General features: G+C 43.4%; 1 protein-coding gene across 3 annotated transcripts in view; it reads left to right on the top strand.

Moving 5' to 3' along the window:
• Positions 1-12,811, top strand: part of dlc1 (DLC1 Rho GTPase activating protein) — an 82,920-nt gene extending 70,109 nt beyond the window's left edge. For all 3 annotated transcript variants that reach the window (XM_030728857.1, XM_030728849.1, XM_030728861.1), the window contains 10 exons: positions 1,601-3,252; positions 3,937-4,116; positions 5,673-5,832; positions 6,641-6,848; positions 7,561-7,777; positions 8,168-8,282; positions 9,569-9,784; positions 11,003-11,220; positions 11,326-11,499; positions 11,591-12,811. In XM_030728857.1, the coding sequence (XP_030584717.1) occupies positions 1,601-3,252; positions 3,937-4,116; positions 5,673-5,832; positions 6,641-6,848; positions 7,561-7,777; positions 8,168-8,282; positions 9,569-9,784; positions 11,003-11,220; positions 11,326-11,499; positions 11,591-11,690 (3,240 nt within the window). In that variant the 3' untranslated portion in view covers positions 11,691-12,811. The remainder of the gene's footprint in view (positions 1-1,600; positions 3,253-3,936; positions 4,117-5,672; positions 5,833-6,640; positions 6,849-7,560; positions 7,778-8,167; positions 8,283-9,568; positions 9,785-11,002; positions 11,221-11,325; positions 11,500-11,590) is intronic.
• Positions 12,812-13,169: the final 358 nt, after the last annotated feature.

The following is a 13,169-nucleotide window of genomic DNA, read 5'->3' on the forward strand; positions in this document are numbered from 1 at the left end:
TAGACTGACAGACATTGTTACTTTGTGACAAGAATTTCTCTGTTTTCTACAAATCAACCTAATCTAATGGCCTTAAGGGCTACATAGGAAGATCCTTGTTCTATGCGTGGTGGTATTCATTAGGATGACCCTTTCTGTGTCACCTTTCATTTCAGGAGTCAACAGAAAAGAGCAGAGGAGTCAAAGAGGTTATTTGCCTCTTCGACTCCTCCGCTCTTGTGGGACAACAACCTCCCACCCCCACACCCAGACAGCTTAGGAATGCATTGATCTACTCACGTCTTTACATTCCCTCTCTTAAATCTTCATCTCCTCGTCTCCCGTACTTCATGGTTTGCTCCTGCTGTGTCTTCTCATAATGATAAGAATAGTTTTCATTCTGCAGCCTTGTTGATGTGACATTCAGAGTGTCCTCTGTTGCAATGAATGATTTGCTGGTTTGATGGTAAAAATGTCTCCAGAATGTGGACGAATTGTTCCAGCTATGTTGACCAGTGACCGCTGTTATCTCCCATGACGACCAGAATAACTGGAGAAACAAGCTACCGTCACATCGAAAAATGTCACCAAAATTAGTAAATCATTCTTTTTCAGTAGGATAAATCACACTCTTTGTTCACTTTTATTTGATATTACAGTCTCCAATCCATAGCATATAATAAGGCCTGCATACCCTTTGTGAACTAAAAATTATCAATTTTTTATTTATCTCTGTAAAGAAATATAGTTCATACACAGGTTCTTTGTTAAGAAAAGTCAATTTGAAAGTTAAAATAAGTTAATAATAATAATAATAATAAGTTTCTGGTGTTCTGATGAGTTCTGATTACAGAGAAGGCCTTAAAAAGTGATTAAAAGGTTTAAAAATGAAAACTGTGGCCTGTGTTTGGCTTCAGTTGTCTACTATAAACGACAGGTGGGTTGATGGGTTGAGTAAGAAATAAAAAAAAAGAGAGAGTTTATCAGTGATTATTTACTATGCACAGAGTTAACGACTCTGTGCACCCACCCATCTTGGGGATGGGTGGGTGACCCTAGTCTGGCCGGCTACATTGAGAGCTATGGGGTCAAAATGGAATTTCCTTTACTCCCTTCGGGGTTTGAGACAGATTAACCAAATTGGGGGAGTTTGTGCATTTTTGTTAAAAAAAAAAAAAAAAAAAAAAGTACATTTAACTCCATAATGGCCACTTTATTCATATTATTCCTCTGAGGTTTACTGGCTGACCATGAATATTATTACTTCATGCTATGAGACCTCAGTTTAAGAAACAGTTATACACAATGATTATATTATTGTGTCTATAGCATGTTAGATCATCTAAGGAGATCGTATGAGAGGTGTGCTGTGTTATGGAAGTGTTTGACAGCCATTGTATGTCATCATATTTCATGTAGGTTAAAATTAGAGCTATTCTAAAATAAGTTCCATAAACTGCAGAAAGTTTCCTGGATCAAGGTGAGGAATGTTGGAAAAGAAGTGGAAAATGTGGCAGTGAATAATGTCACTAACTGTTTCTCTCCCTCCCTCTTTTTTCCTTCTCTTCTTGCTGTTTCTTTCTTTCCCCTTTCCCTTGCTTGGCCCCCCCTATTCATTCAGAGTGAGGACTCCGATGAGGATGAGCCTTGTGCCATCAGTGGCCGCTGGACCTTCCAGAGGGACAGCAAGCGTTGGTCTCGGATGGAGGAGCTGGAGGTTTTCTCCGCATTGCCCACAGATGCCTCCCAGCCCCCATTTCCCAAGGACCAAGCATCCCAGAAAGGCAAACTCACCCTCCGTGAAGGCACTAGTTCGGAGAGTGTGCTGACTGACCTCAGTGAGCAGCCTGAAGTTGGCTCTATACACAGCAGTGGGAGTGGAGGAAGAGGAGAAGAGAAGACCCATAGTGCTGCTCTGGTAAATGAAGCTGTGCCTGCTAATGCCACTCGTGCCAGCTCGGTAGCTAGCATGTGCTCATCGTCAGGCACAGGTGGGTCAGGATGTGCTAATGAGGACTCTCTGTCTGATGGATTGCCTCCATCGCCCTTAGATACCTTCAGACAGTTCACCTTTGATGTAAAGACAGGGGTGTCAGGACGAGGAGGAAGTCTGGATCGAGGAGGTGGCAGTGGCAAAAGTACACGTTCAAGAGCAAAGAGCTTCCTCAAGAGGATGGAGAGTCTGCGGCTTCGCAGTGGCAGCTCCTCTAAGAGAAAGAAAAAGGGGACCACCAGTGGAGGCAAAATAGAAATCAGCGGCCCTGTTGTCAAAGAGGGTCTCGATGATGACAAACTGCGGAGGCTTAACTGTGTGGATATTTCCAGTCTCAACCTCAACCAGAATCTCAATCACCTCCGCAATCCTACTCAGACTATGACGCTTAATCGCAATCGCTCTGTATCCTACTCCACTCAGACCAGCAACGGAAGCACTGGAAGTACTGGGAGCAGCCAGTCTGAAGCAAGCAGTGGTAGTGCGGTGAGCACACCGAGCCCAGTGACTCGAGCTCGCAGCCACAGCGCAGCAGCGAGCTCGGGTAAGCGAGGGGGGATGTATTTGGAGGGTTTTGATCCTTTCAGCATTCTCCAGCAAGCTTCAGATCAACAGCCAACACCCAAGTCTGCCCCACCCATCCCCTGCCACGCTAGTAATGGGATGATAATTGATGAGCAGAACCACAGAAACAACTACAGTGTCCAAGACAATAGCAGACAAGTGGAAGAAGAAGAAGAGGAAGAGGAGGGCATGATCTTTTTCTATTTACCAGAAGGCCACAAGCCTGGAACCTTTCCCAAAGCCCTCCAGGATGGGAGTTCACGCAGTAATGATAATGGAAACTCTGTGATCCTCCGGGGACGGCACAGCAGACGCCAGCGTCGTGGCTCATCGGGCTCAGTCGACAGCCGTCTGAGCGTTTATGACAATGTCCCTTACACTGAGCGAGAGGAGGGAGAGGAGGAAGAGGGGGATGAACGCAAATTAGATGAAGTGCTTCAACATGTCAGCGGCCTGCCGCGTTTTGTTAATGCCTGGTCTGAGGATGCAGCCGGTGAAGAGGAGGAAGAGGAGGAAGATGAAGAGGAAGAAGGAGACTCTGATTCAGCTCTGGACTCAGCCTCCCCGTGCCCGTCCTCTCCTCTGCAGAACCGACTGGAGGAGGCCGAGAACGGAAGCGACCAAGACAGCACTGGAAACCCCTTGGGTGAGGGAGAGGACGGAATGAGGGAGAGAAGAGACTCTGGCGTTGGAGCATCTCTAACCCGAACCAGCAGGTGAGTGAAGAAAATCTAAACCGTCTTTTTACTAATGCAGGTAATCACTGAAGGGCCACTTCATGCAGATTTGAAAAAAATTATCATAGGTTTGAGATTTAGACTGTTAGCCATTCCCAAAATATATAGTTCCAACTTCTTTTATTTAAAAAAAAAACTAGTATAGTCTACTTTTACTTACATAAGATTGAAACTCTTGTGCCACCGGCAGTTCTGTAAAACTCAATGCATAAAAGAACTGTTAACATAGCAAACCTGAATCCAACACTGAGGCACCAACAAAAGAAGAGTTTTACATAGAAAGTGACAGCACAGGATAAACAGGGGGACACGCTGAGACTTCTCTCCTTATGTAATGCTACCAAGGACTCTGGAATGCTGCTTGGTCTCCATGGGGACTGTTCCTGTGCTTTCAGGAATTCACAGGCAGACTTACGTTCAGTGGGCTTTTAGTCTCTAAGACAATCTCTTGATTGATGTATACATAAGTCCTTGTAATCTCTAAACTGATCACTTGGCACGTAACAACTACAAATACTGTGTGTGGCCATGGGTTATTGTCTACATTTATGTCTACACAAAAGCATGACGCAGATCCCAGGGGTTAAACTGCTCTTTCTCAATCATCATTCTTCTCCTCACATCTCAATTTGTGCTCTACTCTTCTCCTCCACTGTGCTTCAGACCACAGAAACTACGCTGGCCCAGCTTCCAGAACTCCCATCGGCCCAGCTTGGCCTCTGCCCAGCTCCAGATTAGCTGCCAGTCTGTACTACAGATGAATCTGCTGCAGAAGCTCTCCCTTCTGCAACTCACTGCTCTGCTGGAGAAACACACCCCTACAAACAAACACGGCTTCAGTTGGTGAGTGGACTGAAGGAAAGGATTATTTAAGGGGAATGGTATTAAGGCGAAGTGATTTTTTTTTTTTTAAGCTTCATGTCAAATAGCTTCTGCAACTGGCATATATTCCTTTAAGTAATGCCCTTTAATATATCCATTCAGCAAGCTATTAACCCTCCATCCGACCCATCTCCAAATCCTCTCCATCTGCAGGTTGTTGTATAGCGTGGTGATGGCTCTCCACAGAGGTTGGGTTTCACATTCTTTTCCCAGGCCCATAATTGCTGGGAAGGGGCGTATACAGTCTTTTTCTCAACAGGGCAATCATGGCAGTTCACACGCGAGGTGTTGAGCTCGAGGCTGGAAAGAGCTGCACGCAATCACTGTCCACTTCTAGGCTTTAGGTCTGGGCTAATATTCTATGGTGCTCAGAAAGATCATACAACACCCAACATCCTACTTGTTTACTTCCTCATTCATTTGTCTTTTTTTGTCTCAAGTTGGATACTGGGAAAGAAATCCTGTGAAGTGGACAATTTCATGATATTACCTGAAATACAAGCAGCTGCTGACCAGAAAATCCATCACTGAGCATTGTTCACATTGCAGTACGCTGAAATGTCGTTGTGCTAAATCGCTCTAAAACAAACTGTTACTTAGAATTGGCTGTTTTGATGAAGTCTTTGCAAGCTGAAGAAAAAAAATCACTAGAAGTGAAAAATCACATTGCTTGTTATTTTTCTGCTCAAGGCCTTCCTCGGACAGAAATAGAAGGCGACATGACAGTCTTATGACAGGTTGGGGCTCACTGAAAGACAGAGTCCAATTGTTGGCCACTGGAGGCCCACACATATTCAGAATTCCGCCCGGGATCATAATATGCTCTTTTTTTTTCTTCATTTTTTTCTAAACCATGGTTCTGAGAAGCACTCCGAGTCTTGTGAACACCAGCACTTACAAAGACGTGCTTGTCCTGAGTCACGCATAACATCTCTCTGCAAAACACACTCACACCCATGCAGACAGATACACAGCCATAAATCTGTTGCATTCTTGTGAAACGGTCAGGGTTGCATGTTTCAACTCTGGGTTTGTGGCTGGAGACTTGCTATTCGCTGGCACCCAAGTGCTTGTATACAAGCTCGCCCAGAGTGATGAATCAGGAGACGGAAGCCGCCCGGAGAGGTATAAAGCAGTGGGTTCCTCCCATCTTGTTGCCCGCCCCTCCCGTAAACTTGGAGACGGACTTCCGCAGCTCCTCACTTTCGCGCTCGCCTTGCACACACATAAAAGATCCAAGCAGGCAAATTCTGTATAATTGGATTTGTTTAACTGTTTTACGTTGAATCGGAGCTAAAAATAAACCGTTTGACGCATTTCTGACGCAGTGGTGATTCAATTTTCTGTGTATGAACACTTTTTCTTTTTCTTTCCTTTTTGGAACGTCTGTGTTACGCCTGATTACTGTGATGTGTTTTTATTGATTGCGGAGGAGGCTGTTAGTTAGTAAAGTGAGAATGAAAGCATGCCATTATATTGCTGACCCATTTAAAGATTCAAATTTGTGTATGTTGCAGGGCTGTGCCAAAGTTTATAAAGCGGATCAAGGTGCGCGACTACAAAGACAGGAATGTGTTTGGTGTGCCACTGCAAGTCATCGTCCAGCGGACAGGCCAGCCCCTGCCTCAAGGAATTCAGCAGGCCATGCGCTACTTACGTAATCAATGCCTCGACCAGGTAACAGAAACATACACATGTTCAGCATGTAGATGTATGCAAAAACCTTTGCATGCACTGTAATGTCAAGTGTGCATATAACAGCCACCTTGTAACTTCTTATCTTTAATATACTCAAATTGTGTAACATCTCAATTTAAGGCAATCAGATATTTTTTTCTTTCGATGTTAAATAGGATGAGGCAGTGAACTGCTCTTATTGTCACACATATGCTGAGGGTAAGAGGCATGGGGACCTGTGTCTCTTTAATCCAGAACCAGTTTGAAACAGTGTGCCTGTGCATTCATAAAGGAAGGAAAGGTGAAATGAGTAGTCAAAATGACTTCTAAATGACTTCTAATCGATGGTAAAAATGTGAAAGAGAATGATGGCTTTCATTTCAAGGACAGACAAAGTGCCTCTGTTTGGAAGTGACCGCTCATGGAAAATATTCAGAGTGGACAAGCCAAGAGTCTTCTTCTTTTCTCCTCCCCAACGTTGCCATTTCATACAGCCTTAAAAGGCCATTGATGAGGTTCTACACAGCATTCAGTACATGAATGCCTGCTGGCTGTAATGGGAGCTTCTTGTAAATACAGTCAACAGGATCTGTTGTGATGTAACCATATTAACTGTAAGCTGTGGATTTGTGGATAAGTCAAGAATGTTATTTTCCTAACGTAACAGCCTGTCGCAGTAAAAGGCGTGTGTACGTCTGTGTGTGTGTTTGAGAGAATCATTTTGATACTTTTTGATCGAGGACTTTATAGCTCAAAGGTTTCTGTGCAGTATGCAAGATGTAACTCTTTTCTTTGTTTCCCTGCCCAGGTGGGTCTTTTCAGGAAATCGGGCGTAAAATCTCGCATCCAAGCCCTCCGTCAGATGAATGAGGCGAGTGGTGCAGACGGGGGAGGAGTCAACTACGAGGGCCAGTCAGCTTACGACGTTGCCGACATGCTGAAGCAATACTTCAGAGATTTACCTGAGCCCCTGCTTACTAGCAAACTTTCAGAGACCTTCCTCCAGATCTATCAGTGTAAGAAGACACCAAACATAAAATATTTTGTAGGCTCGTCTACGTCAATCCTTGCGCAGCTTCACACATGCAGCTGCACACATGCAGCTGCACATCTGCAGGAGCATTAAAAAGCATAAAAAGCACATACGAGACAGATGAGTGCAGAAAATACCTGTGGATCATTGTGATGTACGAGCTGTGATACTGTTAATCCTAACTGCTACAGCATCAGTTCATCCTTTGGCTGCTTACTCTTTGCATGGGCATTAGACACTGTTTATATAAAGTGAAGAATGAGCGGTCAACCATAGTGTACCCATACATATAAGGTTATATAACAAAGCTTATATAACAGATCAACACAGATCCCATCATAGCTCATTTTTGGCATGTAATAGAAGGGCCGATACAGTCTACCTCCTGAATTAACCAACAGCTGGAAAAAAAAAAAAGATGGCAGGATGTAGTATAACAGTCATTATTAGTACTGATTGCAACATATGGCAGCAATCCCTGAGCCTTTTTTTTAAAAGGGAGTTTTTCTCCCTGTTTTAAGTGCTCATATATGGGGGGGTCATTGGATTGTTGGGTTCCTCTAAAATCTCTTAGCGTCTCTGTCTTACAATATAAAGTGGTATTAATGATAATGACGGTATTGTTGTGGAGCTAAATGAACTGAAACTCAACCGAACTGAAAAGGAACCGTGACAGAGTCCATCTTCTTCTTCAGACATGCCTAAAGAGCTCCGCCTTCAGGCAGCCCGTGCTGCTGTGCTGCTCCTACCGGATGAGAACCGAGAGGCGCTCCGGACGCTGCTGTGTCTGCTAAGCGATGTGACGGCCAGCGTGGCTGAGAATCAGATGACTCCCACCAATCTGGCAGTTTGTCTGGCCCCGTCCGTTTTCCACCTTAACACTCTTCGACGCAAGGAGAGCTCCTCGCCAAGGTGTGTGTCTGAGTGTGTGCCCTTGTAATCAGTTCAGTTTCATGAGGTCATTCATGAGGTCACAGGCATACTGACTGTTAGCATCTCGCATAACAGTCAGTATGCCTGTACAATTTGGAAAACAGAGAAGCGCAAGGGTAGAATATTGTAGAAGAGAGGTGAAAAGGAAGAGAGCAAAGCTGGTGAGAAGAGGAAGGGAGAGAGGGAGACAGAGGAAATACAAAGGTTACATAAACATACAAACCTAATTAAAAACACATACATATTTGGCACTTCTAGGTGAGGGTTTATCAGCTAAACCATTTCCTCCCGTTTTTCTTTGCACTGCCTGCATGATAGTTGCTGTTATTAACCTCATCGTGTCCTCTTATTTTTCCTTCTTCTTCAAAGGGTGATGAACCGGAAGCAGACACTCGGAAAGCCGGATCAGAGGGACCTGAACGAAAACCTTGCTGCCACTCATGGCCTGGCACACATGATCCAGGAGTGCAGGAAACTCTTTAGGGTCAGTGTTTAAAAATAATGAAGATGAAATGTGTGCATCAAACTCCTCACTTTGAAATTTAGCTTATAAAACCAAAGCAGAATGAGTTACCTGCTAATATTGTCATGGTAAACTAAGGTGGTAAAGGTGAGTTTGCTGACAGAATAAATGTCACCTCCAGCTTGCTGCCACATAACTCGTCTCCCTTTGTTTGTCCTTTCAACAAACATAGGCCCAGTTATGTAAGTCCTTCATCCAATTCATGCAGTTATTTGTTCAAGCAATGTTAGGATTATGCAAGGTAAATGTGCTAGCTGGACTGGCCCGCTGTGTCAATGTCTCTGTTGTACAGAGCTTGCCTTTACTCAGTGTTCCCGGTCATGTAAACCCCTCTCAAACATTTGGTAAACCCATCATAGTAAAACAAAGGTCAGAAATCCATGAATTCATGTCAGTGAGATTTGGCATCTCCACGAGGATAGCACAACAGGAAATAATCAGCAAACTGCAGCATCACAAATCCAATTAAAAATGACATTAGGGCTGAAATGTGTTTTGCCTTGTGGCATCTTCTCTGACATGTCAGAGTAAATGCTAAAAGGTTGCATAATGTTAGTCATTAAGATAATTTAAAAATCTATTAGACTGTGGAAAAGCTTCCTGTCTCGCTGTCATGGTCACATCGCACAAGTAAACCCAATTACTGCCCCTTCCTCAGTTATTTATTAATTACATTTGTATTTGCTTATGGAGGTTTGTAAAAGGAAGATGGACCATAATATTGTCAGGATGTAATTGAAGGTGGGACATATGAAGGCGATCATATTGAGAATAAGCTGGGCAGAGGTGAAAACAGGACATGCTGCTTCCATTTTTAGCTGCTCCTTATCCAGTTTCCCATTTGTTTAATGGAATTAATCTAATAAAGATGACAAAGTCTAACTGGGAAAACATGACTTACACAGAGTGAGCGCTCGTCACTCATTCATTCATTCATTGTTTTGAGATCTTTAAATTGGACCTGCTTTACAAAAGAAGCCCCACCCACCCACAGTAAGCTCATGATGCATGTGTTCAAATGAAATAAAAACAAGCTCATCATAGTTTTGAATGGAGGGGATCTTAATTTATTACATTTTCATTTTCACTGCGGTTTTCTCTCCAGTGTCTCCAGGTATTGCACAGAACATAGATTTTTCTAACATTGGAGGAAGCTGTACAAATCTGTCAAAGTTATTTGTTCTACAGCTTAGCAGACCAGGTAGGTGAACAAGTCTTCTAACTATCCTTCTCCTCTTCTCTCACAGATCCCAGAAGAAATGAATCGCTGCAGGAACTCGTACATGGAGCAGGCTTTGCTGCCTCAACGCTTGGAGGAGCTTGCAGGTGAAGAGGCTGCGCATGGAGGCTACAGGGCCTACCTACAAGACAGCCTAGACACTCTCCTCAAAGAGGCTAAAGACAAGTTCAAAGGATATGACAGCTGCTCCACGCCCGAGCACGCTGACCTGGCCTGTAGGAAGGTAGGTCCACTTTTATTTTTACTTCTCAAGGTTCCCTCACACATCGTCTGCTCAGCCTTTGCAGCTGCTCTCATTGTGTCTGTTTGTCGCAAAGGGTGGAAACGGTGATAAAATTGCCACAAAGCGAAAGTAGCAGCATGTAGGAAAGATTTACTATGGTTCTATAGTGTGTAAACAAGCTGTCATTCATGAAACATGCACACCATCTCTGTTTCCTGTCTTCTCTTTTCCTCTTAGTCTTTGCCCTGCCTCTCTCCTGATTCTCTAAATATCAAGTGGAAAACCTGCAGTTAGGGTTTCCTGTGTAAAAACAAATCCGTGTGAAAGTGGCCTGGCCCCTTGGCGTCTCATTCCCATCCCAGTACTGGACTCCATCCCAGAATGACATCAGCTTGACATAGAGACACACAAACACAAACACAAAACCATACAGAGCCTCTGCATTATCCCAGGCTTACGTTTCCTGTGTCCAATTTGCAAGGGCCTGGATGAGGTTATCTTTTCTCCAGTTTAAAGTCACAAGGCATAGAGTGTGTGTGCTTTTTTATCATATGAGGGCAGAAAGAAGCAGCTGACTTGGCTAAAGTGCAGTGAAATATGTTGAAACACAGTCTGACCATTGTGCATACATTTATGGCTAAATTACTACATCTGATTTTTGTAATTTCCCTAATATGACTGATACAATTAGATATCCTGCCAGTTAGCCTCCAAACAGTTGCATAAGTCACTAAAAGTTTATATTTACCACATTTTAGTCAGGAGCACAACAGTGAAAGAAGATGAATCCCATCTGCAGTAATTTATATTTGGCAGTGTAGCTCTGTTCTGGGGCCTTCCAAGCACATATGCAACAACAAGAACAGAGCAGGCTTTGATACAAATAGACAAGATATCAAGTCAGATACAGCATGAACTGAGGGATTGGGGGGGGGGGCTTGCAGATGTGCTGCAACTGCAGGGACTGAGCTTGACATCATGACTCACCTTAACTAAAGCTATGCTTGATTAACCCTTCCTTGCCTACTTTAAAAAATATACAGTGTCAGGTCTCGAAAAAGTTACAGGCCCAACTGTAGAATCTGTGTGCACGACATTACCTCACCCCTATAATTTCCTATCTTTGTTCTGTGATTTAATGAATGCTCTAAAATCTTAATATCTTTAAATCAGAGGACTGTATGTGAAGTAACTGGGTCTCTGTGCCTGTTTCTCAAGGTGCATGATGGGTTTCCACTGCGGCTGTGGAAAGTAACGGTGGAGGTTCCCGCAGCTCCTGAAGAGGTCCTGACACGGGTGCTGCGAGAGCAGGGACACTGGGATGAGGACCTGCTCGAGAGCCGTGTAGTGGAGACCCTCGATGACAGGACAGAGGTCTACCAGTATGTGAGGAACTCCATGGCTCCACATCCTATCAGAGACCACGTCATACTCAGGTAGATCTCTGTCTTTCTTGCGTTGTTTTTTTTTCTCTTCATCTTTTCTGATGCTCTGATTTAATGCGGTTCTTAATCTTAAACTGTCTTTATGGTTTCTACCAGAACATGGGTAACGGACCTGCCGAAGGGAGCGTGTGCACTCGTGTGTACCTCTGTGGACCATGAAGGGGCGCCTGTGGTGGGCGTCCGAGCCAATGTTCTCACTTCACGCTACTTCATAGAGCCCTGTGGAGCCAACAAATCCAGACTCACGCACATTTCCAGAAACGACTGCAGGTGAGCGGATTAATTTCAGGGCCGTAAGTAAATTGGGGACTGAGCTGAACACAGTAAAGCTAACGGCCTCCTTTCTGTTTTCTTTATTCAGGGGTCGTTTCCCAGAGTGGTACAATAAACTGTATGGACACTTGTGCGCTGCCGAGGTGGCACGAATACGAGATTCATTCACCGTGTCCATGGACAAATGAGAAAGTGCCCTGCTATTTGAAAGGCAGCAGTTTTTTTGGATTGAAGTGATCCATTCCCCCAGAGAGTCCAAGCCTCCTTATCTTCACATTTAAAGGACAAACCCCAAACCCTGGGTTGAAGGCCTTTTTTTTTTTTTTTTTTTTGTCCAGATTGATTTTAAGTTTTTTTTTTTTGTTTTTTTTTTTAACTGAACTTTTGGGCCTCTTAGTGTGCTGCCAGGAGGACTCATGTCTGACAAACATTTATCTGGGCCAGAGGAGATGATGTTGCTACAGGATGTATGGTTTGTCCAAAAGGGTGCTATTGCTTCTGAGAAGCAAAAGGGGATTAAATGTGTGCATGAGAGAGCGTGTGTGCAAAACGGCAGTTAACACAGATTTGGCATACTGGTTTCCAGTAGCAGAATAACGTGTACATGGTATTCTGTTCAGATTAAAGGTTGGTGTATGTCTCGCGTTACCGCTGCTCCTTTTTCTGTTACAGCAAAGCACAGCAGACATTATTATGGCCAGCTGATTGATGAATCCGCAGGTGAAGAAAGATGTGAATGTGCCGGTAATACGCAGACTGAGTGGAGACAATAGATAGGATATTGTGAGATGACAGGTGGCCGGTAGCACAAAGGGTTTTAGTCTTTCAGGGTAGAGACAGATGAGTACTGGTGGCTGGCTCACCAAAAAGAGAGGAACGATCAAAGGAAGGGCCTCATTTACTAACATACAGACAGATGTCTCCTAATTCCCTCAAGAAGAATTTAATTCAAGCAATCACCAGTGCCACATCACGCCATTGTTTATGTTTTTGGCGATGCACAGGCACAGTCTATTTCTATAAAGTGACAAATAAGAAAAGTAAGATGTTGTTAGGAGCTGAAATTGAAGACCAAACATATTTAATGGACCAACTTTTAAAAAAAAAAGAAAGAAAAAGGAGCTTCCCCATAGTGAGCTTTTCCTCACTGTAACAAGTGTTAGTGGTGGACTTGTTTAAAGCACAGTACAGTTTTTGAAATTTTAGGATGGACATCACTTGTATTGTATCAACATTTTAAAAAAAAACATATAATGCTTTTACTGTTTTGATGTAGATGAGAACAGAAAGTAAGTTGAGGAGAAAAAAAGGAAGAAAAAAAAGAATGGTCCTTTTATAAAGGTGGTGATTTTACAGGTTTTACTGTAAAGAGGAGGGCAGACTGAATGTGTGAATTTAAAGGAAGGAAAATATCTTTGCGTAAGCTTTTTTCTCGACTGTCTCGTCTGTGTTTAAAAAAAAAAAAAAAAAGACATTCAGGTCCTTGTAACAGCTGACCTTTGTTCGTAACACTCACGCTTAAATCTGAGGTTGTGCATTGTTCGTGCTGATGTGTCTGATTAATTCACTAAGCCATCGTTCATACCGTAAATGTTTTAACTGTGTCTCTGCCAAATAATAATGCATGACAATGACAGTTAATTTAAAGCCAATATATTTATACCTCA

This window comes from Archocentrus centrarchus, chromosome 1 (genome assembly GCF_007364275.1).
Source record: "Archocentrus centrarchus isolate MPI-CPG fArcCen1 chromosome 1, fArcCen1, whole genome shotgun sequence".
NCBI classification, from domain to species: domain Eukaryota; kingdom Metazoa; phylum Chordata; class Actinopteri; order Cichliformes; family Cichlidae; genus Archocentrus; species Archocentrus centrarchus.